Consider the following 27,966-nt stretch of genomic DNA (forward strand, 5'->3'; position numbering starts at 1 on the left):
TTTATTCATTCATTTGATATAGAAAAGTAGAATCCCTTTTCTGCACCACAGCAGAAGATAAATTGACAAGGGAAAACTGCTAAACTGAACAAAAGACATTAAACATTTTTGCTGCGCATATGATAATAGAGTCAAAAGAGTAAATTCTTACTACCAGTACTTGTAATAGGCCACATGATTTAGATTTTTTGGTTCAGAGGAATGAGTCACTAAAACTAACATTAAAAGTGATCACTAGAAAAGCAACATTGTTTTTATTTACAATTTGATTACAAAATCTAATCACTCGATGGAGTACATTTTTGGCATGGAAATCACTTTTTATCACAGTCCAGAATATGGCTTATTTAATATAATAATTTTTTGTTCATATGGTGTATAGCTTCACAAATCAGCAGCATAGCTGTAAAAAATATATATCTACCTCCTGGAAAAGGCCCAAATCTCGGCCAAGATACCTTAGGGGCAATCCATAAAGTATGTCCGCACCGAAGCAAGGGGATGGTGCCAGAGCCTACTAGATGCGTACAGGGGAAGGGGTATACCAATGCATACACATGCAATCAATGCACTATTCTAGCACTGAGCGCCTTTACAGTGAGTTTTGTATGTGTTGACATTGCTCTCGTGGTGCATGTGCCACTGACAAAATTCACGTACAAGTTAATACACACTGCATACACTGTAGAATGTATACCTTGATACTAATCTGCATGAGTAGAGGGGGAGGGGGGGTCTGAAAAGCGAGGCTTCTTTATGGACGGCCCCTAATATGACAATGATTGACAAAGTCCCAAACACAAAAATGTGCGTTTTCATCCGTTTTTCTCTAGGATATGTCTGGAATACCAAACGGTGATACAAGTGTCACATTCTTCTTTGAAGTTAAACGCAGTGACAAAGGACACAGATGCCGATCTACAGATCTGGAGAATTGCTGCAATAACAGTGTCGAGTACAAGGCATCAGCACCTCATTCACCGAGGGGCACCTCATTCACCGAGGGGCACCTCATTCACCGAGGGGCACCTCATTCACCGAGGGGCACCTCATTCACCGAGGGGCACCTCATTCACCGAGGGGCACCTCATTCACCGAGGGGCTGGTTGAGGTAGTTTTCCTGGAACTGTCATCCCATGTCATCTGACTACTGCATTGTCTAATTTCGATTTTCATGAAAAATTTAGCATTTTCTGTGGGTTAGCAAGCCGACCTCACATAAAGGGACGACTTTTTCAGGAAATCCTACCTTGAGTCAGGGAATATGAATCTCCAGGGTGAGTAAGGGTAGGCCGGCAAAGTTTTGTACAAGAAAGCTGGTTCTTGTTTACAACCACCAAATTGTTCCAACTTTCAGAAGTTCTAATTTATTAAGTACCAGTATTTGAAAATAAGAATTTCTGAGATCATATCATTCTATACACATGGACATGATTACCATGGGTGAACTGAGTATAATAGAAATGCCTCTAACAAACAATTTTGCCCCATAAAGTTCTGATGACAAATAGGTCATAAGTTTTCAGGTACGACGGTTTTTCTTAGACAGTACATTATGTCTTTTTACATAATTTCAAACATGCTCTTGTCTCAGAACACAACATGTGACCCACAATACCAAAGCGGGAAGTAGATCGCCAGGCCTAGTATCGAGCAGTCACTGACAATACAAAATGATCTCAATTTTGTGGTCCCCAGACTCCCTTGTGTCCAAGATTGCAGCTTTGGGCCTCTCTCTGGGTGGGGCTCTCCCCCCTTTACCCAAGTTCCGGATCAGCAACTGCTTCCCATTTTTGGTATAACGGGCGGCACATCTCCCACCAACCTCACTTATTTATTCAATTCAACAATACTGTCCATAATTCTCTTTCTGTGCGTCTTCTCGACCTTCATACCCTGGAGGTCATCGTCAGAGAGGTCACAGAGAAATGCTAAAGAATCCCAGCCATTCTGTTTGAACATATTGATGTATGGTGCCAACTGTATCTGATTCAGCCATTCTTCAATAGTCTTAGGTCTGGCAATCTTTGTGTAAGTCTGAAATAGACAAAGGATATGATAAGAACTATACTTCAATTCACGAAAAATGCCACTGGCAACAGATTTTTGGCAATTTTGTGCAATTTCTTGTGAAACTTCAATACAAGAATTTTAAAAAAAAATCGTGTCTTGCCCTCTCCCTCCCTCCCCCCACTACCACAACCACTTGCATCCCTCTCTCACTCTCTCCCCCACTACCACAACCACTTACATCCCTCTCTCACTCTCTCTCCCCCACTACCACAACCACTTACATCCCTCTCACTCTCTCCCCACTACCACAACCACTTACATCCCTCTCACTCTCTCCCCCCACTACCACAACCACTTACATCCCTCTCTCACTCTCTCCCACTACCACGACCACTTACATCCCTCTCACTCTCTCCCCCCACTACCACAACCACTTACATCCCTCTCTCACTCTCCCCACTACCACAACCACTTACATCCCTCTCACTCTCTCCCCACTACCACAACCACTTGCATCCCTCTCACTCTCTCCCCCACTACCACAACCACTTACATCCCTCTCTCACCCGACAACCACAACCACTTACATCCATTTCTAGCGACTGAATCCTTTTCGGTGGCGCCGGTGGTACCTCCCTCTCTTCAGGCACGTCATCATAAATCCTCTCCTTCGTCATCGACGCATCCTTCGGCATCAATGGCGGCTTCTCCCAGGTCGGCGACAAAGAAATCAAGGTCCCCACCGGAGTAGTCTCTGGTGATCTTTCTGTTGGAGTAGTCGCAGGTGATCTCGGTGACGGGCTGGGTTTTCTGTTGCGGGGTTCAGCGACAGGCCCAGGTGTCAGATTGCTCTTTGGAGCTTTTGCCAGACCCAGGCTACTTGGTTTGGTGATTGGAATGAGTGGGTATAAATTCTTGTTCGCAGCACCTGTAACTGCGGAGAAAACGTCCATTAGAAAAACAACACGGCTATAATATCATGACACATCGTTGATATTTAGGGCCGACATCCCGTTCTAAACTGAGGGAACGATGTCACACAAAATCATGCTAAAGATGGGGCAAGAGGCAGAGGAACGCTTCCGGAATGAAATGAACAAACTAATCACACAAAGACAACTTGGCCTTGTTCATTTCACAGATGTGGTAATGAAGCCTTTCAACATCCCATCTGCCTACCACCACAAATCGTTAATTCCACGATGTCGTCTTGTGACAAAAACAGACACCTACTTGTATCACATCCGTTGTAAGACATCCCCCTTGGTGCCGGTGCTTGCAGTAGGTCTCTTTTGGTTGAAGGCGCACAGTCGGCCGAGAATCTCCGACTGTCTTCTTCATGCATGGTCACCTCTGGAAATATGAATTCATTCATTAGGACTTGCTTCATTATTGCTGGAGACAGTAAAGGTCGTTGGCTGACCTCTTGTCATTGAACTGTAGAGTGTGATCACAGCGAGGAATGTTGCATAGCCCTGGGCAGCCGGTGTCATAGTTGACCAGGTTCAGTGACACCTTAGAAGAGCTTTGGTTACAGCGTACCCTGAGGAGAATCTAGTGTTGTGCAACACCACTATCTTTTGGTAAATGTGATCTGGTCTTCCTGAGTTCAACTAAGTACCTTTGGCAAGACACTTTACTGATATTCTAGCTGGTGTCATCACTCTTATTCTTTAGCCTGAACTTTCAAACAACTCACCATAACTCTTCCTGCTCCTCTGTGACCACATGGAACCCAAAGGACTCATTGGGACTTTCACGTGAAGCCTGCCCCTCAGGAGCCCCGTCTCCTCAGCGTGGTGGGTGAGGACACACTCAAACGGAACAGGGAATACACTAAAGTATGGCTTGGCGGCTATCACGCATTCTCCTACAAAACGAAATACCGGAACTGGTCAAAAGTTCAAACACATACAGTGGAACCTCCCTTAGCCGTCACCTCTGTATCAAGGACAACCTCTCTATAAAGGACACTTGTACTGGCCCCATATTTATTGTTTGCATTCAGTTAGACCTATCTAATCAGGACACCTCTCTAGTAAGGACAGCACTTGTCAGTCCCGAGGGTGTCCTTGATAGAGAGGTTCTACTGTAACGGTTTTTGCCGAGTTATGAAGTTTGCACATGTAGCTAGTGTGTGTCTATGTATGTTTGCAGTCATTCGTGTATATGAAGACATCGGCACAATCAGTCAGGTTGGAATGACAGGCCTTCAACATTATAGTTGCCCTAGGCCTACCGGCAGGAGGGTAATTCACCCTTATATATTTTTCATGAACATAGGAAACCCAAAAGTGATTTTATTGGAAGGAATGCTCATGTTTCCTTCTTCAGTTGCAAAATGCATTACTCTCTTACCATATGATTCATGAACATCAACAGACTTCACTGCAATCAAGATGTATTGGTCCTCAAGGTAGTTAATATCTGGAACAATCGGTTTCAGGGGTGGACACATGTCCTTGGTCCATTTGGGAATATAGCAGTTTGGCTCTCGCTGGCGGTATTGCACATTAGATTTACTCGAGACCGGAGCTGGAAAGAAATTGAAGTTTTGCTAAATTGGTCCTTTTCGAGTTCACCTAAATAACTGCAGTACTGCAATGTAACAGAAGAACAAGGAATACCAGAACAGGGATGTTTTTGATGAAACATGACAACTGGATATAGTAAGAAATGTGCTTGACAGACAGCAATCACCATCTTTCTTCAGCAAATCAGTACTACAGTTGAATCACACTGAAAGTTTACCTTTATAGTGTGTTCCCAGCTTTATGTCCTCCTGTTTATCCTCCTGGGCTAGCCCTTGCTCCTTAGTACTCCTTGTTTATTATCCCTGTTTTTTTGACCTATATATATATACACTTTGACTTTTCTCTACAAGCTCCATGCTTCAAGTGACTAGTCAAAAGCCTTCTAAAAGCTACACCTATTATTATTTATATTCACAAGACCAAATCAGTCATGGGTATTAACTCCAACACAAAAGGGTCTTTCACAAAAGAATGTAGTTTGGCCTTTTACAAAAGAGTGTGAGTTTAACACACACTTCTTTTTCTTAGGCATGGGGTCCTCAGGAGTCCCGTGGGGTTTGAAACAAGTTGCAATCTCGCAATCCTGTTGATGAAGTTCCGATACTGAGAGATATATCTAAATATGGAAGCTTACCTTCCAGACAAGTCGAATGAAACTCCAGTACATAGTTTTGTCGACTCGTTGTGTTCAACTCTGCCTCGCAACTCTCAAAGATGATTTCAACGTCTTCGTCCTGCAAGCTGGGTTCTTTAGAAATGAACTGCGAGGCGATTCCAATCTCGAAACTCGCAAACACAGGCTTGTGGTCGCTGGTCATGAACTCCTCATTGCAACCTGTTAGCAAACGAGAGATTAATCAACGAAACATCAACACGCAGACAACCTGCTCCTATTTCCTCTTGATGAACTTCTGTCATCTTACCCCATAAATCTTCGCGAAAAAAAAAGGACCCGGTATGGAACGGTTCAAAAGGCCCGGTAGTCAAGAGGTCAATCAATTTTTTAGATCCCGCTTGTTAAGGAACGAGGGGTAACTTACCATAAGCTCTTGAGTTGACATAGGTACCAGGATATGACTTCCACAGGACCCGGTCACACCAAGACGGAACGTTAATCCTTAACTGCAACGAGAAAGGGAAGTTTATGATTGATTGCGGGCAATGCAAACCCAGTTGTGGTTAAGGTTGGTGCTGCCATCTACAGGTGAACAACTCAAGTTAATTCCCTGCCAAGCTGTTCATTGTAATGATACAGAACTTCAACAGGGTGCTGCAATTGCCAATTCTTGCTGCAGGTACCTGCTAGACCACTGCACACAAGGGATGTCAACTGTGATAGGGACTGTAGCTAGAGATATTTCACTGCACTATAGCTGCGCTTACACCACGAAATATTGGTGGACCAATTGCACTTACACCACCACATTGCCGCGACAAATTGGTTCGGCAATCCATTGCCGATACAAATTGCCGAGCGAATTTGTCCCACCAAGCTTGATGGTCCAAATTCGCCCGGCTTTTTAAAAGCTCGGCTTTGTCGTGGTGTACGCGCAAATGGATCGGCAATTAGCTAGTTAGATGGTTCGGCTCCAGGCGGCGCTTTCGAAATGGCGCTTTCTGCGCATGCAATTTATTGTTTGCGCGCCATCTGTAGCCGGATTTTATAACTAGCTGCAGCGCTGGTGTAAGCGCTTGGTGGATTTTCGATGGTGCGGCATTGGTTCCCGAACCAAGATTGGTGGTCCATTTTCAGGTGGTGTAAGTGCGGCTTATATTAATGTCATGACTACGGCAGCATTTTAGTGCCACTAAAGAAGAAGAAAAAAAGAAAACATTTCTCGTAATAACGACTTTTAATCTCGTAATAACGACTTTTAATCTCGTAATAACGACTTTTAATCTCTTAATAACGACTTTCTATCTCGTTATAACGACTTTCTTTCTCGTAATAATGACTTTTAATCTCGTAATAACGACTTTCTTTCTCGTTATAACGACTTTCTTTCTAGTAATAACGACTTTTAATCTCGTAATAACGACTTTCTTTCTCGTTATAATGACTTTTAATCTCGTAATAACGACTTTTAATTAAAAGTCGTTATTATGAGAAAGGAAGTCGTTATAGCGAGAAAGAAAGTCGTTACAATGAGAAATAAAGTCGTTATTACGAGATTAAAAGTCGTTATTACGAGGTTAAAAGTCGTTATTACGAGAAATGTTTTCTTTTTTTTCTTCTTTAGTGGCACTAAAATGCTGCCGTACATGACTGCATCAACTTACTCCTGTTTTCTTGTACTTTTTCCATGCATATTCACTCTTGGTGCCCTTCTCGTATCGGTACGTTGGCGGGAAATTTATCGGCTCTTCGCAGAAGTACTGGAATGCTTCACTGGCGTTCTTGGACTTGGTAAGCTGGTCGTTGTTGGAGAGCAAGTGTTCGTAGTCTTTTTCTTGTATTTTCTTAAGAATAACCTTGAAGACAGAGTGTAAAAGTGTAAAAGTGAAAAGTGTAAAAGTGTAAAAGTGTAAAATGATATTGACATAGAATGACCTAAAGAAAGTGTAAAATGGTATTGATATAGAATAACATAAATGATATTGATATGGAATTACAAAGAAGGCAAAGTGTAAAATGGTATTGATATGACACAGCAATGTAGCTAAAAGTGGTGTTTTTTTATTATAAGATGATTCCAATTGAATGAAAGGGAGATTTCTCAATCAGGGTCGTATATGCACCCAGACAAGGACTGCACTGCCCAAACCTACTGAGCACCATACATGCTGGCATTAAACAGGCAGGACTTGGACCCCTCCTTAGGAGAAACAACTCCATTGCCTGCAGCAACGCGCTCTCTATAAGGGTCAAATGGCCACGGAAAAACGAGAAGGACTGATTGTGGCTGCGGGATGTCATTTGACTGCCGTAGCTGCAGCATACAGTTTATTATTATCATAAAAAGTTCCTTACATCCACTTTCTCATCGAGTCGATAATTGAGATCGCCTAGCCAGAAGAGATGGTGGAACTGCTTGGTCATGTCGAACAGGTTTAGCTGCTTGTTGCCGAGGGACAGGCCTTTCGTTATGTCACGGAAATTGCTGTTTCTCCTGGAAAGGGAGGATGAATCATTTTAGTTTTGGTTGAATGAAGAATTAACAGACAGTACATGTATTGAGCACTTGGCAGGTTAATGAAGTCTCAAAATATAGTTGAACCTCTCATAGCTGACACCTCTAATAAGAACACACTCTAATTAGTCGTCTCAATTTTTGTGGATTTTCCGAATAACAGAGATTTATAAAATTTCAATAATGCTTTTTTGATTGAAGAATGTGGAAGAATTTTCCTAATTCGCCAAAATAAAAATCCTGAATTTTTAAAAATTTTTTTGAAACAATTTTTTACAAATCACATGAGTAGAGAGGTGGGAATATTTCGCTATTGACAGTAACTGGACATAACAAGTGATTTTTAATCGATTTCTTTTTCAATGTACCTGTGATTTTTCTCAGCACCGGACGTCAAATGAGCACAGACAAAACACAGTGATGTGGCAAGAAATGAAAACGACACACCCACAGCACCTTTGTTACCTACGGAAACAAAAAGTGCAAAATAAAAACCACAATTAACAAAAAAACATGCAAATAAACATGAGAAATATGTCTTATCAAACTTAATTCGCCTATTCCCAGATGCGTCTAAAGATCGAGCTCTCTATTGTGGGGAATCAAACTGGCCGACTTATGGGGTCAGCTTTTGATGTTTTTAGTGTCGGTCCTGATCTTTCCATTTCAGTTGTGATGTTGAAATCAACAGGCTGACCCCACACTTCGGCAAAATTTGGCTATTCCACTGCAAGATCCTCACTCATCTGGAGAGAGGTGAATAGAATTTACTGAACAGAAATTAATCGACAAGCAATTGGAAAAGAATGGAACTACGAAACAATAAACTAGACCTTACACACTAAAAGTCATGCACCAGTAGTCGCATGATCAAAAGCGCTTGCCCCCTGGGGAGGCACGTCCTACCTTGAGTCAGAGCCATAAGAATACCCCTTACGTACTCACCTAGAGTATTAGCGATTCCTGTTCTAACAAATGATGTCTGGACATGACTGATTCTGTTTTTGTGTTCCATCTTTGTCAGAATGATGAGTCGTATTCCCCAAAGACTGGTCGTGGCAATCTGAGAGGCAAAAAAGATATTCAAATCATGAAACTATGAAGTTCAGTTATTTATCTCTTCGTGGAGGTAACAATTGTGTAGTGGTGTCTATGAGTCTCAATCTCCATGAGCCAATTCAAACTATCCTACGAAGTTGCGTGCCTCGAATGCCTGGAATCAATGTTTACTTCAGTTTGTAATGTTCGGGTTCAGGGGCTATGTCTATGAATCTCCATCCCAAGTAGGCCCTGTAACATCTTGATTGCCTCTATTATGCACTGAAAGTTTCTTTCAATACACTAGCTTACCATATGTAAATCTGTCTCTGAAAGTTTATCACAATACACAAGCTTACCATATGTAAATCTATCTTTGAAAGTTTCTCATTATACACTAGCTTACCACATGAAAATCTATCTTTGAAAGTTTCTCATAATACACTAGCTTACCACATGAAAATCTATCTTTGAAAGTTTCTCATAATACACAAGCTTACCATATGTAAATCTATCTCATAAATCGCTTGCAACGTTTTCCTGATCTTACTGGTCCACTCCTTCTCGGTGAGCGAGGACTCCTGGGTACCTATCACATACACGTCATGGGGTACAGCACTCAGACTTTTGTCCAGGGGTCGCCCGGTCCCACTGCACTTCAGCCAAGAGTTAATGTTATAACCTGGCTGTTCATCACCTAAAACACAATAGCGGCACTGCCTTCAGGATGAGAGGCAAGGACATTACCTCACAAGCAATATCAAGTCTTTAGGTCTTAGTTGTAAGCTAAATACTACATATGTATCACGCTGATAGGTAATTTTACATTCGCCATTGCCCCAGATTGCATCTACACGACGCAAGATAGTTCCACATCCACATCTGCTCCGGATCAAACACTACCAAATACGGTGGGTGCAAAAATGATCTGGATTGAATGAAGACACATCTGGGACTTGCTTACCATATACAAGGACGTCCTTGATCCCTTGATCTGGATGTGATCTGGTGGCACCCTTTTCGTGCCGTGTAAATGGCACTTTAGTCACCAGGGGCCAGTTGTTCAAAATCAACAGTCACGTTATCCCTAAAGGTTATGTTGAGTATCCTTAAGGACGTTCACTCTTTTAGTTAATCCCATTAACATCTTCACGTTAAGACTTAACGACTCCATTAAAGCTAGTGTGATTTTGAACAACCCAGGCCTAATTGCACTTACCCATATTCCAAGTTCCAATGAAGACGGTAATGGCATCAATTTGGTCAGCGGGTGCATGAATATTCTTCATCTGATGAATCAACTGGCAGAAGTTCTCCCGCGATCTGGCATCTTCAAATTGATATGTCTCCCTCTTCCTCCCCTCAATCTTAACGTCTAGCCGCAAGTTGTTGTCCTTACTTTTAATCAGCTGCTCAACTGGAAATACAGGAGAACCTTCCTGTTAAAGCGAACTGGAACCGCCGAGCGATTTATTCAACTTTTCGACTTTCACCGCCCGAGAAAGTCAAACTTCCAACTTCCTATTCGAGTTCAGATTTGTAGCTCCGCCCCCAGTGCCCGAGCATGCGCAGTTTAATTTGTTATTATTGAGGATCATGTGAGAATCACGTGAGTCATGCGATCTTTCATTCATGAATTTTCGTAGTAAATTCCATAGTAGTGACGTCACTGAATGATTGACAGCTAGGCGCCATGTTTCATTCATGCCTCGTTCTGATCACCCGATACGCGGGAAATGAAAACGAGGTCATACGAACTGGCTTGGCGGTTCCAGTTCGCTTTAAAGGGGGACTATAGGCAGGAGCAGAGGGGCTAATTTGGCCATCTTCAAGTGACTAATATACACAGTAAGGGCCCTGGGTCATGTCAGACTCAGCACTAAATATATCCACGTACAAGCGTGAATCATTTCGACGTACTGTGAGATGTCAGAGACCTCTATTGGCAACTTTCAAATCATGTACATGCGCTGTGATCTACTGACAGTTTTCTTTTTTTCCGAACACCACTGACCCCTTCCCCACGCATATGCGAAAAATGGGCCTAATATTCTCAAATGGCCCCCCAATTCCTCTTTACCTACATGGCAAAGTGGAAACGTCCCTGCCTGCCTGATTTCCTGCATATTTCCTCTGGACTATCCGGTTTCCTCCTACTTTACATTACAATTGCCAATGCTTGTTTATAGAGCCATACAATGTTCCCGTTGACGCTCAGCTCTCAACTCAATATTCTCCATGGCCTACGTACAAACAAAAAGACTTACTTTTGTCCTGCGTCGGCATACATTCTTGATCGAGCAGGCTCTTGTTGGGTGTGACGATGATCAGCTTCCCACCATTGAGGTCTAATGTGATACTGACTTCTTTCAAGAGCATGCCTTTGACTGCTTTCACCTAAGAAGACATGGGATTTAAAAATGGGGGCTGTCAAAGTGGCACAGTGGTAAGAGTGCTGTTCGAAATTAACAGCGTCTGTCACCTCGGAGGTTTATATGGGTTCCACTCCAGGTCGGCCCACGTTACAGAGGGGGCGATTCTTTCTGACAGCGTAGATTTCCTCTGGGGTCTGTGGTTTGTTTTCTTATTTTCAGGTACTGTAATCAGTGGAGTGATTGATCCTGTCAGAGAAGCTACAGAAGATGCTACTGCCTGGCCAGCATTTTAAAAATGTCGTTATTCTTGCATATCTTCAAATAATAGCAAAGCTAAAATGCTTCCCTGAAAGTTAAGCAGATTTCTTTGGTTAAAGAATCTGTGCGGCTGAAAAGAAACAAACCTTGAATGCTGCGGGCGGGATCGGTCTCCGTCTTGGAGGATTTATGACTATTGATCTTATCTCATTCTCGTCCGCCGTCGATGATGTCACCGAGATCGCCGACATCTCTTGGAGACATTTCACAGCCTTCTTGTCCAGGCTACTGACCTCTGTACTACAGCACGCCAGCCTGTCGATTATCTGGCCAAGGTCATTCTGGTACGTATGCTGAAACATGATTTGCTAAATTAGTGAATATACTGGTATCTACAGTTAAAGGGGGACTATAGGCAGAGCAGGGAGGTAATACAGGCCATCTTTGGGTGAATTATATGCACAGTGAGGGCCCTGGATCATGTCTGATTCAGCACTAGATATATTCCTCTTACAAACATGAATATTTTGGACGAACTGTGAGATAGGAAAGACCCCTATTGGCGACTTTGTGTAACTTTATCTTGCCTACCTGGCTGCTGCCTATATTGTCCCTTTAACGCCAAATATTTGTACGAGCCAAAACAGTCATTTCTGTTGGGGAAATCAAGTTTGGACTATCAGACAGTGCTTCTGGGGACTTTCCGGAAAACTTTTTGTTCAATCGTCTGCAATCTGCACAGATCGAGACAATCCGCAAAAAATTGGAAAATTCAATACAGTATATCATGGCCTGGATTACAAATGAAAACGGAGTTTACAAAGTGGGCTGATAATTATAATGATATAGACACGCATTCACACAGGAAAGAGGAAGAAAACATGTTCAGGGAATGTGGAAGTGACTGAACAAAGCATTAAAGGCCTGCTCCGTTAAAAATTTGAAAGTTGAACTCGAAAATGAAAATGTTCAAGGGTGCAAATATATAATGAAGCAGAAATACAGCAGGAACCACACAGGATTGCTGGGGAGTGAAAACTAGCAAGAAACCATGGCAACACGGTGTCTGCTTTGAACGTGTTAGGCCAACAGGTCAAAAGTAGAGGATGCCATGTTAAAAAAAGTTTTGAAAATTAGAATATTTTCTTTTCTTTAGATATCATTATTAAGACCTCTCTGAGACATTTAAACCATCATACAGTGCACCTAGATGAAAAAAAACCCTTTGAAAATTTCACTGTGAAATATGATTCTTTATAAAGTATCAAACATACTATAAAATTGGCATCCGTGCAAAAATGTGACAAGATACCGAAAGGTCGGAGGTGTTCAAATCAAAAGCTAGGGAAAAGCTTGAAAAATTTCAAAAGGCTTTTTGAGGATTCCGGTAGGGTTTGGCGTTCAACTCAAAATTAAGGCAGGGAAAACACTGATTTGGCAGACGCAGCCATTGCTTACGGTTGAGGAGGAGGACCCCTCTACTTCATTATCAGGGACAAGTATTCCATAGGAATCTATATTCTGCTGCAACGAGGATGAATAGAAGATAGTAGGAAGATGAAGACCTTTTGGGCTGACCGAGTGGTGTAACGGAAACATCCCCACCTGTCATCACTGAGGTCCCTGGTACCATTGTGTAGACAGGTATACAAATACAGTAGAACTCCTCTGTTAAGGACACCCTCGGGACTGACAAGTGAAGTCCTTGATAGAGAGGTGTCCTGATTAGAAAGGTCAAACAGAATAGAAACGATTTTGGACCAATACTAGTGTCCTTAACAGAAAGGTTGTCCTTGATAGAGAGGTTGTCCTTAATAGAGAGGTGTCCACTAAGGGAGGTTCGACTGTACTTTAAATACCAAGTTCCAGTGATGTTGCATGCATAATGATTGCGTTACGGCAATGAGTATTTCTATTTTCCTGCGCCATCAAAAAATACACAATGAAGGAGAATGGCCTCCCCTTTGATATTAACATGCCTGAAACTAGTGAAAGTGAAACACAACTTCATTGAAATTGAACATACCTCTTTCGTTTTCTTTGTTTTCCCTTGGGCAAACAAATGTTGACAAAGTTCCACCTTCCCAAGGAATTCTTGAAGTTGTCTGAAAACATAAAAGGAAAATCATCAGGGTTTTTAAGTGAAAACCAGAGATTTTAATTTTTGCAAACTGCAATTATAATCGCTGCTATTTGTGACAAAAAGATCTCTCTTCTGCACGTAAAACTGGTGATATTTGGGTGTGATAATGATCACAGGTCTGCTGACTGCATGAAGACCTCAGAAAAGAAATCTGGCCACAGGGTGTCACCGTGCGAGGGCAACTGTATGGATACAAGGTCAAAATGCCTAAGACTACCAAGTAAATTCAACAAACTGGATTGAGTGCACAGGCCGGATTCCAAAGGAGAAGATTTCCGAGAATAAGAACCAGGAACTAAATATAAATATAATTGATTTATTTCTCAGTGTTTTTTACTTCTTTCTGCGGGTATAGCTGTACGTTATCAACACGAACAATCTGTTCAAGTTGTATGTCAAGTACTTCCACATTCAGTTTTATGAAAACAGGCAGAAAATATGTTATGTTGGGTAACTTTAGATAAATGTATGAGAAAAAACGAAATAAATGAAAGTTGTCCAAGAACATGCCTGCTCTGTATCAGGTATGACCGTGGACTGACATGGTAGTCAGAGCAGGATCTGTTGACGGCATGGGTTTTTTGTAGAGTTGGCGTCAGTCTGTCATAGACATAGTGTCAGAGTGGGATAAAACTTTAGATAAAACATCTATCTATCTATGTATCACATTTATATAGCGCCCTTATCAGTCCTATATTGGGCCGTTCAAAGGCGCTTAACAAAAACAGAGTCTCTATAAGAAGTATATAGTCTTTGACAACAATAATAACATGTTATTTCAAGGATATACAAAATAGTGGAGGCTGGCCTGCTCAGCCCTTGTTGGCAACCAAGTCCCCCTAGGAGAGAAAACCGAGAAATCGAACAGGGAAGTCTGGGCTCATCTGCCGAGCAATGGCAACCAGATGAGGAGATAGGCCTTATTGGAGTCTTAAACTGGATGTGCATAACCAGCCAAAATGCCTATACAAGGTCATACATACAAGATCAACCACACTTCAAACAAAAACAATTGAACACCTGACACCTTTTTTTAATCTCCTGAAGTGTTTTGATCACATATTGTTTGTCACCATACATGCCAACAACTTTCTCAGCTCTGCTTTGTCAGAAAGTTCAGAGACTACACCATACTGTTATAATCTCTCTTACTTTTCTACCTTGGACCAGTCACACGTCCATCCCACACTGGATGGCAGTGGCACCCTCACATAGCAAACTATCTACATCAATGAACTTACTTTTCTAAGGGCTGAGCAGCCTTGGCCAGCAGTTGATGGATCTCCCTCAGACCAGTCACACCTGTCCCACCCTGGATAGCAGTGGCATCCTTCTGAAGACCATTGCTGATATATTGCTTCACATCTTCAATGAATCCACCATCAACACTGAAAAACATTTATAAAGACATAGAGTTGCTTCTAGAGATACTAGATGAAGCAAAACTTTGGAGACAAACGTAATATCATACCTTGACGAATCAAGTTGAGAAAATCTCTGATGGAAGTGGCTTGTCAGGATATCGTCTTTGGAGGGTAGGGTAAAACAGGTACCAGAGGTCTCAGGGTCTCTGTAATCATTGTTATAATCATCGTCATCTGCATAGAAAGAATATCAGTTTTAATTTCAAGACCTACACTTGTTGACTGTAAATGCATGAAGGCTTACATTTATCATTATTAGGGAAAAGCCAGTTAAAGGACTAGGTGAAATTTTCACGATACCAAATTCTTTTTCCATGGACGATTGATCTCTCATTGTCATTTTTGTGGGTCTTGGGACTAGATTTGTGAATTTCAGGAAGGCCTATGGTTACAACCATTGCTAGTGGGATTATTTATTGCAGTCCAATGATTCAATTATCCTATCTGAAGAAGTCACCATCATACCGGAAGTCATTTCTATATGAAAGACAACATATCTCGTGCCCAAGTTGACCCTTTGATACTTTGAAATAAACTTTTGTGAAATTTACCCGATTCTTTGTCCTCTTCTTTCTTCCCGACAGGTTGTTTCAGTGCGCACACGAGCCCGTTATTTTCGCCACGTTGAATGTAGTGCTGGATAAGCAGACCGATATTAGCAAATTTCTTCTCCGGGACGCCCTCATTAGCTTGGATGTACAGGCGTTTCTCCTTATCTGGTAGGATTCTGTATTGGTGGACCACTCCATGGTACCTGCAATAATGAAATATCGAGTTGAAAGCTGAACGTCAACAAGGACATTATTAGCTCTTAACAATATTTGGTGATTGTAATGTCAGCAACAACAGGAGGCCGCTAAGAAAACCTACGCTGTTGAATCGAGTCGCCCTCTCTATTTAATGAGTGGACTTGGACGGCCGGGAATCAAACCCGGTACCTCAGAGGTTACAGGTGCGGATGTTTCCACTACACCACTCCCACAACTCTAATGACAATCCAGACATTGCTGTGGACTACTAAGGATCTGGCTCTTCTGCCCGAAATCGATTGATTTGAATCATGGAACTTTTCAAAGAAGACGAATCAGAACCAAAATTAGCAGTCGGCAGTGATCACAATTACAATTGCTAGATTGACCAGATAGATATATATTTTTGGGGGTTCATATTGTTTTGTAGCAGACGTAGGATTGAGGAAGGACAATCAGCAAATATTCTTTTAATCTGGCCTTACCAAACACAAAGTGTATATGCCCCAAAAACAGTCTCACTGTCTCTGACTAAGTAAGTCCCATCTTTGTCCTCAGCTTTCAGCAAATTCTCTGCCTGAAGTCGACTGATTCTTTTGTGATGAAACGGCAGCTTAGCCATTCCGGGTTTGTAACATTATATCTGGGATTTGCGATTCTGAAAAATAATCATGCTTTTAAAATGAATTGACTCTTCACCTGTTTCTGATTTCTATTGTGGGGCTCATTTTCTTTCAAGCAAATTAACCCCACTCACTGTCAGTGTGAGTGTGTCAAAACTTGTGACCACACCATTTGCAATTCCTCGACGAGTAATGTTGCGCGATATTGTATCGCCACGTCGTAAGAAGATTGTGCGTAATATTGCCACTTTTTAATGGGAATTAATGTCATAACGTAAATGGCAAAATATCGCAGAAGTCAGGATACAATACCGTACAACATTAGCCTACACATACTCTAGCAATTCGGCAAAATCTGCTGCAAACGATTTTACAAGCAAAAGCGTACTTCTGCTCTTGTTTTCTCCAAGGGCACAGCCAAAGGCAACTCCGAGGCACAGGCAACGCATCACACAGGTATATACTAATAGGCCCTTTTACAGATACGCCAGTACCACCTAGGGTCGGCAAAACACACCATCTTTACAATAGATCTTCACGGTAAAAGACGCCAGACAATGGCTCAAGAGGCATTGTCTGGCGTCATTGACTGTAAAAACCTATTGTAAAGGTAGTTTGTTTTGCCATCCCTAGCCTAGGACAGGTGGTGGAACCGGCGTGTGCCGTATCTGGAAAAGGGCCTATATTAACGACAGCTATAGGAACCACAGACCAATCACAGGATATCTCATGGATACTGTGAGTGACCGGACTGTGTGGGAGGATCACTACGGTCAGTGTGTGTGTGTGTCAAAACTTGTGACCCACCACACACCATGTGAAGTCAATGTCATCATTCATGATGCAAGTCTTCGCCTACTTACCAGTATTACGATTCTGCAAATCTGCTGCAAACGATCTTTCAAGGAAGTTCATTTACCATTAGTAGAGCACTAAAGTGTCGCTTCGAACTGTCAGGTTCAGATAAAGCACAATAAACAATAAGAGTAAAAGAAGTTTTCATGAAAAAAAGATGATAACCCGGAAGTAAGATTTGGGAAGGTGTAAACTGTTGATGACATTGCTGATGAAAATGTTGATCGGGGTCTTCTAACTTCGGTGGCTTGATATTTGTTTGTTTTTAAATATTTTTCAATCAAATTACGCTATGTTATACTTTAGAGTCATTTGGTGAGGTGATAAAAAGGAAAATTGAAAATATTTTATATGAGTAGGTGATTTTGATCAAAGAGTGGAGGCCATTTTTTTAGGCTTTCGAGATGCGATGATCGGCTTTTAGATTCTGTTGATGGGTCCTAGTACTTACAGATTATCAGCGTATTTGTTCCAAAAAATCTAAGGAAGTACACATGTCAAATGAATCACTGTCCGAATGAATATGGATAAAAGTTACATTTTAAGTGGAATTAAATGACTGTCACTTCACATTTTCATAGTAAATGCACTTTCTGATGCCGATCGCCCGATCGGCGCATCTCGAAAACCACAAAAAATGGCCTCCACTCTTTGATCAAAATCACCCATTCCTATAAAAATTTTCAATTTTCTTTTTTACCAACTCACTAGATGACTCTAAAGTATAATATAGCGCAATTTGATTAAAAAATATTTTAAAAACAAACAAATATCAAGCAACTAAAGTTAGAGGACCCCCATCAACATTTTCATCAGCAATTTCAACAACATTTTATACCTTCCCGAAGATTTCCGATTTTGCAAACGCAATCTCCCGGTTTTCGGTCCCGCTGTCGAATTTTACATGCACCCTCTTAAATTCTCACACAGAGACAGTAGGTCGAGTGATGCTTGACATCGATGATCACTATTGACGACGCTTGGAGAATGTTGCAAACGCAATCTCCCGGGCACCGGGCCAAATGACCAATTTACATGCACCCGCTGAAATTCTTACAGAGACAGTAGGTGGAGGCAACAATGGTCACCATTGACGACGCTTGGAGAATGTTAGAAGGCACCTGCTACCTCGCCTCCAGGAGCAAAGAAGTTTGCTAGTGTGCATCTCAGTACACCTTAAAGTGTTAGAAAGCTTTGGTACCGAGGTAAGAGATAATAGGGTGAAGGTCACAAGCATGGTGGACAGTGACAAAATTATTCCCAATTTCACCTAATAAAAGCACTATTTCTGTGATCCAAAGGTAACAGTTATGAGTGCCTTTCAGCCAGTAGGTAGATTTGTACGAAAGTATTTATTGAGTCAACAAGATATACTGACAGGGTAGGTGGTTTTCGTTTTATACCTGGTTTTGTTGCACCATGCTGCATCACTTCTGAATTTCTGCGGAGATGCAGAATCTGGTTACAAGTGATGTTGACAGGGAAGTACAGCACAGTGATCTCTGAGAGAATATCAGAGACTGAGATAACGACCGAAAAGACAAAGGCATCGTGGGAGTTGAAAAAGGAGAATGTGGGGGTGTACGCAATTCAGGGGCGGAGACAACTCATGAAGTATCGCTTCCATGTCGTCAACGATCTCGGGCACACCGGAACGTCGATTTATGGTATATTTGATGGGCACGGTGGAGAGGTAACTATTGTAATTGTCTGATATAGTCCCTTGCCAGATGCCTGTTCACCACCTATGACGTATCGTTAGGGGAAAAAACAAACCATCTTTACAATAGATCTTCACGGTTGACGCCAGATAATGGATGTTTGGATTACCATATCTAATTGTTCAGGAGATTTTTTAATCCAAGATAATCCCTAAAACAGCCTTTAATGACACTGTATTAACAAGCTTCATCTCTTTGAAAACAAACAAATAAAGCCAAACACATCATTTGTCCTACTACAAGGTGTTAAATAGCAGTGTTGCTAGTTTTCAAGTTCAAAAAACATTTTATGAATGAACTTGTTTTGAATTGGAGTTTGGCAATGAAACAAGAAGGGACAGAGGATAGATCATAAATGTCATTATTCAAGCTCTTTTCAGTTTGTTATTTGGCTTCTGTCTGAACATTTGTCATCACCACATTGGAGGTGCTTGTCAAATATGATCTGTCTTTTTCATAAAAAAATACTAAACTTTAAAACTTGCAACATTATTGACTAACACCCTATACAATTGTAAACAACAAATAACACCCAATCTGCATTATCAAATAAAAAGTTTACTTATTCATTGGCCAATAACATTTCCAACTTGGCTTGGCTTGTGATCTGACACCATTGTTTGGAGAACCGTAACCATGACAACCTTGAAAGAACCTTTGGGTGTTTAGGGGGTGTGACATAATAACTACTACCTGTCACATTTTATACAGTCCCATGCTTTGTATGCAGTACAGGCTGAACATTCATTCCAGCAAGGTGCACATGGTCCTTCAAGAAAGGGCTGGCTCAAATTTTGACATTTTCAACATTCTGAAATAGCAAAATTACTTGTGTTTTGCATCAATCTTCTAAAGGTGGGTATCACCGAACTGACTCTTGACGTTATTCATATCCAGAAGGGATTTTGGAAGAGAGCAACTTGGTTTGCCTTTGTCTTTTTTTGGCGGGAAAAATGAATTGCCTTGAACTCTTGTCTCATGACCCAATATGCAGATTTCAATTTTGAGAGTCCTCAGAATTTGAGGCAGATCAATGCAGTCAGATCAATTGCTCTTAGGTAGTCATGACCAAGAAATGAGACATTCATTTTAAGCATAATTTCTCCGGCATTCATTCATTTGATGTCTAGTTTCAATAGTTTGGTTACACGTGACTTGGAGGGAAAGTCAAAAGAAAGCAAGCTCTAACACCATGACAAGTCAGGCAAATCACTGTTCTGCCCTCCAACATCGCTGGCTGTGAAAACACCCTTTTCAATTAACAATTTCTTATTTGGCTGAAAGTCCCTCTCCTCTCCCCTCTCCCTTCAGCATTGATTAAATTGATACTATGATGTGATTTACAACTTTGTGGAAATACGTCCGTTTTTAATTGTTGATCACAAATGTAAAGCTCAAATTTTCCATTTTGATTAGATTTATTATAAAATCGCTGAATGTAAACCACAGCGACCGCGAAAATGTTCATGTTGTGACGTCATCAATGAAAACATCGTCGCCGTAGCGCAATTTCAACGACATCGAAGTGAGCCGTCCAGGCGGGATTAAACCATCGATTTCTAGAAAATGTGCATTTTGATTCGAAAACCTTACCGATTTATGAGAAAGTGACGTTGTCATTTGTCAAAAACAGCTAAAACATTATATGGTGAAATTTGACACGAGTTACCCTTTAAGACTTTTAGCAGAATTGCTCTAATCATGTATTTGTGCCCATTTATCATTACAGATGCCACAAACTTCATCTGCAATTGCCACTGAAGATTCCTGTATCATGGTTTGCTTGACGATGGGTATGTACGATGTCAGGCTGGTCATTCACCCGATTTGTCAATAGAGGCCATATTGGAAGGTGTGATGCAAACTGATTGGCTCCTCACGTCTTTGATCATGACCAGCTCAGAAAGACAAAACTAAGGAATGAAGTCTACCTATGCCGAAAGAAAAATAAAAAACTCCTGAAAATGAGAAATTCATTTCGACCATCATTTTTAGGCATCAATTTCATGAGTTATAGTATGTAGATTTGCTGTAATTGTGGATTTTTTGCCAATTTATCATTACAGATCCCACAAACCTTGTCAGCAACCTTGTCGGCAATTGCAACCGAAGACTCTCATAATGATCTACAAGATGAAGGGTAGGTAGAGGATCAGGTTACAACTTGCCGGATTTGTCATAGAGGTGCGACTATCTAATTGATGTTAAAGTCAGTAAAATAAACTTGTAAAATGACTCCAGCAGGAAGAGTGAACATTATGACGAGCGACTGGACAAGTCAAACGCTTGAATGTCACAAGCCTTTATGGTGAGTTACATGAAAAAAATATCGAAATAAAAAAAAAATGTTGAATCACAAAACACATCCAGGCATCTTTTATCGCCATTGTAAGGACATCAATGATGTGTACTCATCTAAGAAGTCAAGGATCTCAAAACTTTTAACTTGTAATGTATATTTTGCATATCAAAATAAAACGTTCTTATCCAAAAAAAGTATGTTATATTATTCCAAAAAACATAGAAGGACGGTGACGCCTCTATCGACTAATCCGGCAGATGGATGTTAAACGATGTTTTAACCATAGTTTGATGGTGTGAGAGTGTGCAAGTGTGTGTGTGTCTGAAATGGGATAGGAAAAGGGTGTGGGTGGTGATGGGGGGGGGGGGGGGAGGGGAGACTCTGGCAGCTATTATGAGTGTTGGAAGTGTGGTTGATGTTGTGTTAGTTTTGTAGCAATTGTTATTCTAGTTGTTAGAGTAGGGGAGACTCTGGCAGCTGTTACGAGTGTTGCAAGTGTGGTTGATGTTGTGTTAGTTTTGTAGCTATTGTTATTCTAGTTGTTAGAGTAGTTATTATAGTTGTTATCTAGCTATTGTAGTCATTCTTTGTTTTGGTGCTTCCTATTTTTCATCTATTTTAACCTATTCAGCTTTCAGTTGTCCAGGCCAGGCCAGGTGACCGATGACAATGATAGATCGGGTTCGATTCAAGCTGTACGCTTGGTGTATTTGGTTATCGTGACTGGCGACTTGAGTCTATCTCATCTCATTTCCAAAGCGCGGTGGCTGGGTCCCAGGCATGCTTGCCACTTTGTTCCACGGTCCTCATCTAAGTTTCGACGGTGATGACATGGACTTAGGTTCAAGGTACGTGTTCCCCTTGAGTCATCGTGGTTGATTGATGGGGGCAATAAGAGTTGCGTGTCGCTAGTCATTCAATTGGTCCCCTTGTTTTAGAGTGTTGGCGGGATAAGTCTTACGACTGTTAACAATAGTAAGCAATAGCTGGCCAGCGATCCCCTACCTGATCTCGAGGGGGATGGAATGACTGGGGTTTAAGTCCTGTTGTTAACCTGCGGAATTTCGTCGGACGAAATGTCAGGCGTGTCCGTGTGGGACTTGTGCTAAACCAGTTTAGTACATATGACGAAGACATTGGGCTCTTTGGATAACAACAGTGTACTAGACCTCCTTGTGCTTCACAAAACTATAAATATGCCCGCTGAAATTGACATGACGGAGTAGAAGAAGGAGAGCCGGCCTCAGCTTGTCAGCCGAGAAGAGCAGAGAAGACACTGGACCCCAAGAATACAGTGTTGCAGCCAAACCAGGTAAGCATCACTTAGTTTAAGCAGCATGAACTCACTGAATTCACTGCTGGTTCTGGCTTGATTAAAAGATACATCTTATCGGCGGACTATAGGCAAGAGCAGAGGGGCTAATTTGGCCATCTCAAGGTGACTAATATACAGAGTAAGGGCTCTGGGTCATGTCAGATTCAGTACTGAATATATTCCTCATAAAAGCGTGAATCATTTCGACGGACTGTGAGATGTGAGAGACCCCTATTGGCGACTTTGTGTAACTTTATCTTGCCTGCCTAGCTGCTGCCTATATTGTCCCTTTAAAGACGCTGAATCAACTAGGCCATCAATCTTATGTTCATTCTCTCCTGTTTTAATATGGAAGTAAGACATACTGAATGATTACAACTTGTACATATTTCAGAAGAACCAGCCAGATGGAAGGGACAAAGGATACAAGGGACACAGGATGCAACGGACACAGGATACAAGGGACAAGGGATACAAATGACGACACTGCAACCCACAATGTGAGCAGAGAGAGGTGGTAGTGTAGTAGAAATGGAGTAGAATGAAGTGGCCAAGTGCCATTGTGCTCACCCGATCGAAATTGGCTTGAAAAATGTCCAAAAGTTTACATCAAACTGCTAATTATAAAGGATAACCCCTGTGACATTGGCAGATGACTATCTGGCCAGTAGTTGAGGAATGACAGCAGTTTTTATGTTTTCAGAATCGGCTCCTAGGTGGCCAAGTAATGAACTTTTATCCTCGTGATCACCTGACTTGGAGCCCTAAGGTTATGGCCAACTTATGAACTCAATGACCTTGACAAATGCAATCTTGAGACCCCCCCCCCAAACACACACACTCAAAGTGTTGTCACAAGTGAACATTGTCAACTGAGGATGCCTCAATCCTTTTGACAAATGCAGCAACTAGGAGACAAATCAAGAAGAATCCTGAACATCTTTTCAGCTCTGCCATTTTATAAAACAGTCAAGCACGAAACTTAACATTGAAAGTGACAACCACCTCTGCCAAATAAAAAAAAAGATCTTTTGGTTTAAATCTATTCAGTTTGAGATTGCTCCTAAATGTTTATTTCCTGTTTCCAGCCTTATGCAGATGACGGCTGTCAGGTAGACCCAACCACTCGACCACGCCATAGCAAGATCAACTCTCGAAGATCCAGAAATCCACTGAGTGACCAACCACAGGGTGACTGAGTGATGTCGCAGAGAAGCCAACCACTCTCTGATGGAGGTGTAAAGGATAGAGGTTGCAAGCATTGGTAACTGATGTATATTTATTCCAAATCCTCACTGCTTGTCATGACAGTGTGGTCATACTAAGAACCGAAAATGTTTGAAACCGCTTGAGACAGACCAGTAGTCCAGACGCGACGAGATAAGGGGCTGAGCTGGGGATGAGGGCTTATGATTCTATCTAAAACTACCTGGGTGAATTTCAAGAAACTCAATGAAAGGCTCCATGGCTCAAGTCTTTGATTATGGTAAAACATAGAGTAACCTTGATATTTTTCTTCTAGTCTTGCACGGATGAGGGCAGTGGATCGAGAGTCGAGTGGATTCAGTGGATCCAGAGTCGAGTGGATTCAGTGGATCGAATGGTGGCACTGAGGGATATCGAAGGGGCAGGAGTGACAAACCAGTCTTTACCGACCGATTCATGCAGAACTTTTGCTAAGATCGGGAACATTTGTGCTGTGTGTATGGAGAGGACAATTGAAACACTGTCCGAAACTCTAATAGACTAATGACAATATCACTCGAAAGGGACTCGATATGAACTTTCAAAAGATACGGATAGAGCCCTGCTCAATACGCAATATGACACGATATCCAGGAGCTACCGTGAAGACAGCCTCATAACTATGGAGGGATGCCACCCAAAGGTAATACAATCAAATCAATTGTCCTTGCTTGGTGTAGGTATTGGCCTGATTAAAGGGGGACTATAGGCAGGAGCAGAGGGGCTAATTTGGCCATCTTCAAGTGACTAGTGTACACAGTAAGGGCCCTTAGTCATGTCAGACTTAGCACTAAATATATTCCGCGTACAAGCGTGAATCATTTCGACGTACTGTGAGATGTGAGTCCCCTATTGGCGACTTTGTGTAACTTTATCTTGCCTGCCTAGCTGCTGCCTATATTGTCCCTTTAAGAGATGGTGAACAGTTAAAAAGCGATGTAAAAAGGTCTGTTCATGTTCTGTTAAGGAAAATGCTTTCGTTATACAGAAGCAGTAGTGACACGTAATGATCAAATACTACACGCAGTCATGACCACCAATGGGATCTCTGAAATCAAGAGATGAAGACGAGTCGCAGTGGTATATCCTTGGAACAAATATCTGAGTCAGGAAGACATCAGAGACCACTTTGTCACCCACAGATCTCACGAATTTGTCTATGTAGCACTTGCTCATGTTAGTTGCATGCTTGTCACAAGCATACATGTCAGGCCTTGCCTAACCCTTTCATTGATGGAGAATTCTTGAAAATGGCCTTTCTTTTGCCAGGTTTGGGGATGGGCGTGGTCGAATATCATTTTTGTTTTGACGCTGTGAGTTTGGGGCATGTCATATGGACTGCTCTTGGGGAGGACAGACCAGCTTCCTTTCGCTAGCTGTCACTTTCCACCGACTGTTGGGTTCATGCTCAGGCGAATTTCAAACGTGCCGACTTGAACACGTCGAGGGTATTTCTTTAAGGGGTGTGTGTAGAAAATGGGACCTGTGGTGATTTCCAGAGTTGCCCCAGGCGTACTCCAGGTGTCAGAATCGATGATGCTCTGAAGGACCTTTCTTCTGATACCTGTTTGTGGCAATTAATAGTCGGTTGATGGCCAACTGAATTAAAAAGTCGTGGTTGAGAAAGAGTCGTGGTTGAGAGAGGGGAGGGTGGCATAGCAAAATTGAGCACCTAAAGATTTGAAATAATCCAGATTTGTTCTTAACGAATTCAAGTCAAGAGACCAGCAGACTGCAGTAAATAGCAAACAGTTCTTAACAGTTGAGTCCTTATGAAAATTCTGGCTGCAGCACGTATAAGTTGAAAATAATTTCGCTCTTAGATCTTATCAATCCGATTGTTCTTTGAAAGGTCTAGAAAGTAAGAGCTTTCTAGAAGACAAGGCCTGACATGATGTATTTCATCAGCTGGAGCATGTGCACCAGTGGAACCTTAATTTTATGTTGTCTGTGTCTTTTCAGCATGGTGAAGCATCCCACGGAGGAGAGAAGGATGTCGTGGACCAAGGACATCCCCTCCGGTTGTCATCAACTGACAGTTTGATGACGGTTTGATGGTGTTTTTGTCATCGTAGGCCTCATCCTTAATTAGCGTTTTATTGAAATATCTGATTGAAAGGTGATTTAATGAAAATCCTAATATTTTCTGTTGGTGAGAAGGTAAATATTTACCTTCTTTATGGCCATGACTTAGTGGCACAGCAGGTATAGAAGTGTCAGGTTGCAGGGGTGAGTGAGTATGGGTAAGTGGTCAGGACTCTTACATTTTCCCATGACCACGGTTCAAGATCTTACACTCATTAGGAGAAGGAATCGAAAAAAGGGTGAATTCAGGGAAGGGGTTGTTTGTGGCTACCAGGGGAGCCAAAAGACCAGGGCACATCAGGGCTCTTCTGCTTGAAATATTTTTCAAGCAAAACTTGAGTTTTCTGCTTAAACATCACCAAAAAATCATCAGATATTTCATGTAATTATGTCCATCATTTTTGACATGGGGTTCATGTGTTGTTGTTTCTTCGACCCCAGGAAACAACAATAACACATGTGTCTGATGGAATCGTAGGCCTTTTATAAATGTTGCTCAATCTCTTCAGTACCACAGAAACCGCTGACATTTAAACTCCCAAGGTCTAGGATCCGATGCCCCGGACCCATGATCAAACTTCCTGGCTCAGTTTCTCAGCACTTTCACCTTCGTGCTCGAGACAACTGACCGACAACAATGGTGAATTGTATTTCTTCGTTTATAATTCACAAATACCCGTTAAAACCCGGGTATCAAAAAGGTCATGAAAGACCAAAACATTTTTACAATTAATTGAAAACAGGAAAGAGTTTGATACTCTCTCGGTTTTATTGAAATTTACCAGAATATCAAAATTTGTTTGAGTTTGACAGACCAGACTGGTTCCTGATCCTACCCTGGTGGTCTCACAGGAACAAATATTTGTCTTTACTTCATTTTGATTCAAAAAGGCCTTTCACTGCAAGGACATTATCATGTTCTGCAGGTTCTAGGTTCTAAAAAACGCTTTTTCGCCACGTAAAGAATGGACTTGGTACTTAAAGAAATTGAGCAAATTGTATCTTAAAAGCATCAACTTTTTGATGTTTTTAAAAGTTTTGTCCTGTATGCATATACTTGTAAATTCTGCTATGTAAAATGAAAGTTTTGTGAAATGTCTATATGAGATCTTGACTCTTACAAAAAAATCCGGCAAACCACTTTTAGTCTTTGCCATGTCAAGGCCACCTCTTTTATCATGCAAATACATGTCAGAACTGCTCCTTTTGTCATGCAAAGCAGCAGCCTCTGTCCAGCGGCCATCAGAAATGTGGTCCTTTTGTTATTCGAATAGGGTCCTGAACCAATTGACTGCAGTGACCAAACCTATTGTGAGCTCACTCAGCCAAACTGAAGGCTTTAACAATAGGATTTAACACAATAGATAATCCATGTTGAATGTACAGTACACAATACATCCTTTGTGGTATGGTTGAGCAGTCGAGTCAAACCATTTAAGATCTCAATTTAGCATTGTGTTTCATGAGACACAATCAGTGTTTCATTGTTACATCTTGTAAAGGAGTTGAACATGTTTTAAAGGGATAGTGCTCCTATCTCCTGATTCTCCTCCTATATTGGACTTTCGGAGTGGTACTACTACATTGACTATGATCGATTTAATGTACATGTATGAAGTCATTAGCTCAGCTGTCACCTGTGTGACGGACGAGTTGGCGACTCCCTCCGATTGCGTAAGTTTTCCCTCGGTACGCGGGTTTCCTCCTACACAGTATTTCAAGTCTCCATGTGTTATCCTTGGAGTTTAGAACAATAAAGAATTTGAAAATAATACGTTTTTTTTCTGTTATTATGTCGCCTTGCCTCTTGGGACACCAACTGTTACTCAGGACTGACTGTCCTGAATAGTGAGGTGTCCTGATTACAGAAGTCAAATTGAATGGAAACAACCCATTTGGGACCTAGTGTCCTTAATAGAGAGGTTTTCCTTAATAGAGAGGTGTCCACTAGAAGGGAGGCTCCACTACTACTTAGAATGACAAAGCCTTACCATCACACAAAATTAACCAGAGCTGACTGTGTAATGCAGTCAGAATCTTGACCTGCCCCTTAATTGGTTGACCATGGTGAATTTAATCTGGGAATGCCCATTGTTTTGAAATGACAGCGGACTGCATACCTGAGACCATCATCAACCTAGACTCATTGTTGACA

The 27,966-nt window shown here is 41.6% G+C and overlaps 1 protein-coding gene and 1 long non-coding RNA gene across 7 annotated transcripts; one reads left to right on the forward strand and one right to left on the reverse strand.

Moving 5' to 3' along the window:
- Positions 1-27,962, reverse strand: LOC135494261 (phosphatidylinositol 3,4,5-trisphosphate 5-phosphatase 2-like). Of its 4 annotated transcripts, none has more exons than XM_064782159.1 (22): positions 17,152-17,313; positions 16,151-16,323; positions 15,468-15,670; positions 14,964-15,090; positions 14,734-14,880; positions 13,376-13,454; positions 12,808-12,873; positions 11,496-11,702; positions 10,984-11,113; positions 9,936-10,133; positions 9,217-9,413; positions 8,624-8,741; positions 8,047-8,143; positions 7,519-7,657; positions 6,828-7,019; positions 5,588-5,669; positions 5,182-5,382; positions 4,372-4,548; positions 3,713-3,883; positions 3,247-3,366; positions 2,601-2,941; positions 1-2,037 (listed from the first exon to the last, which is right to left on the reverse strand). In XM_064782159.1, the coding sequence occupies exons 2-22, from the start codon at positions 16,285-16,287 to the stop codon at positions 1,831-1,833; spliced, it is 3,336 nt and encodes a 1,111-aa protein (XP_064638229.1). In that variant the 5' UTR covers positions 16,288-16,323; positions 17,152-17,313; the 3' UTR covers positions 1-1,830. The 4 variants fall into 4 exon arrangements, with proteins under 4 accessions (XP_064638229.1, XP_064638228.1, XP_064638227.1 ...); XM_064782158.1 differs by lacking the exon at positions 17,152-17,313 and adding an exon at positions 27,932-27,962 and having other exon boundaries at positions 2-2,037; positions 2,601-2,947; XM_064782157.1 differs by having other exon boundaries at positions 2-2,037; positions 2,601-2,947.
- On the forward strand, positions 18,105-27,581 carry LOC135495115 (uncharacterized). Of its 3 annotated transcripts, none has more exons than XR_010448518.1 (8): positions 18,105-18,524; positions 20,594-20,657; positions 20,931-21,004; positions 21,798-22,478; positions 22,879-22,981; positions 23,570-23,745; positions 24,004-24,369; positions 25,689-27,581. It is a non-coding gene; the product is annotated as an uncharacterized LOC135495115 (long non-coding RNA). The 3 variants fall into 3 exon arrangements; XR_010448517.1 differs by having other exon boundaries at positions 18,106-18,524; positions 22,876-22,981; XR_010448519.1 differs by lacking the exon at positions 18,105-18,524 and adding an exon at positions 18,767-18,836 and having other exon boundaries at positions 22,876-22,981.
- Positions 27,963-27,966: the final 4 nt, after the last annotated feature.

Source organism: Lineus longissimus, chromosome 10 (assembly GCF_910592395.1).
Source record: "Lineus longissimus chromosome 10, tnLinLong1.2, whole genome shotgun sequence".
NCBI classification, from domain to species: domain Eukaryota; kingdom Metazoa; phylum Nemertea; class Pilidiophora; order Heteronemertea; family Lineidae; genus Lineus; species Lineus longissimus.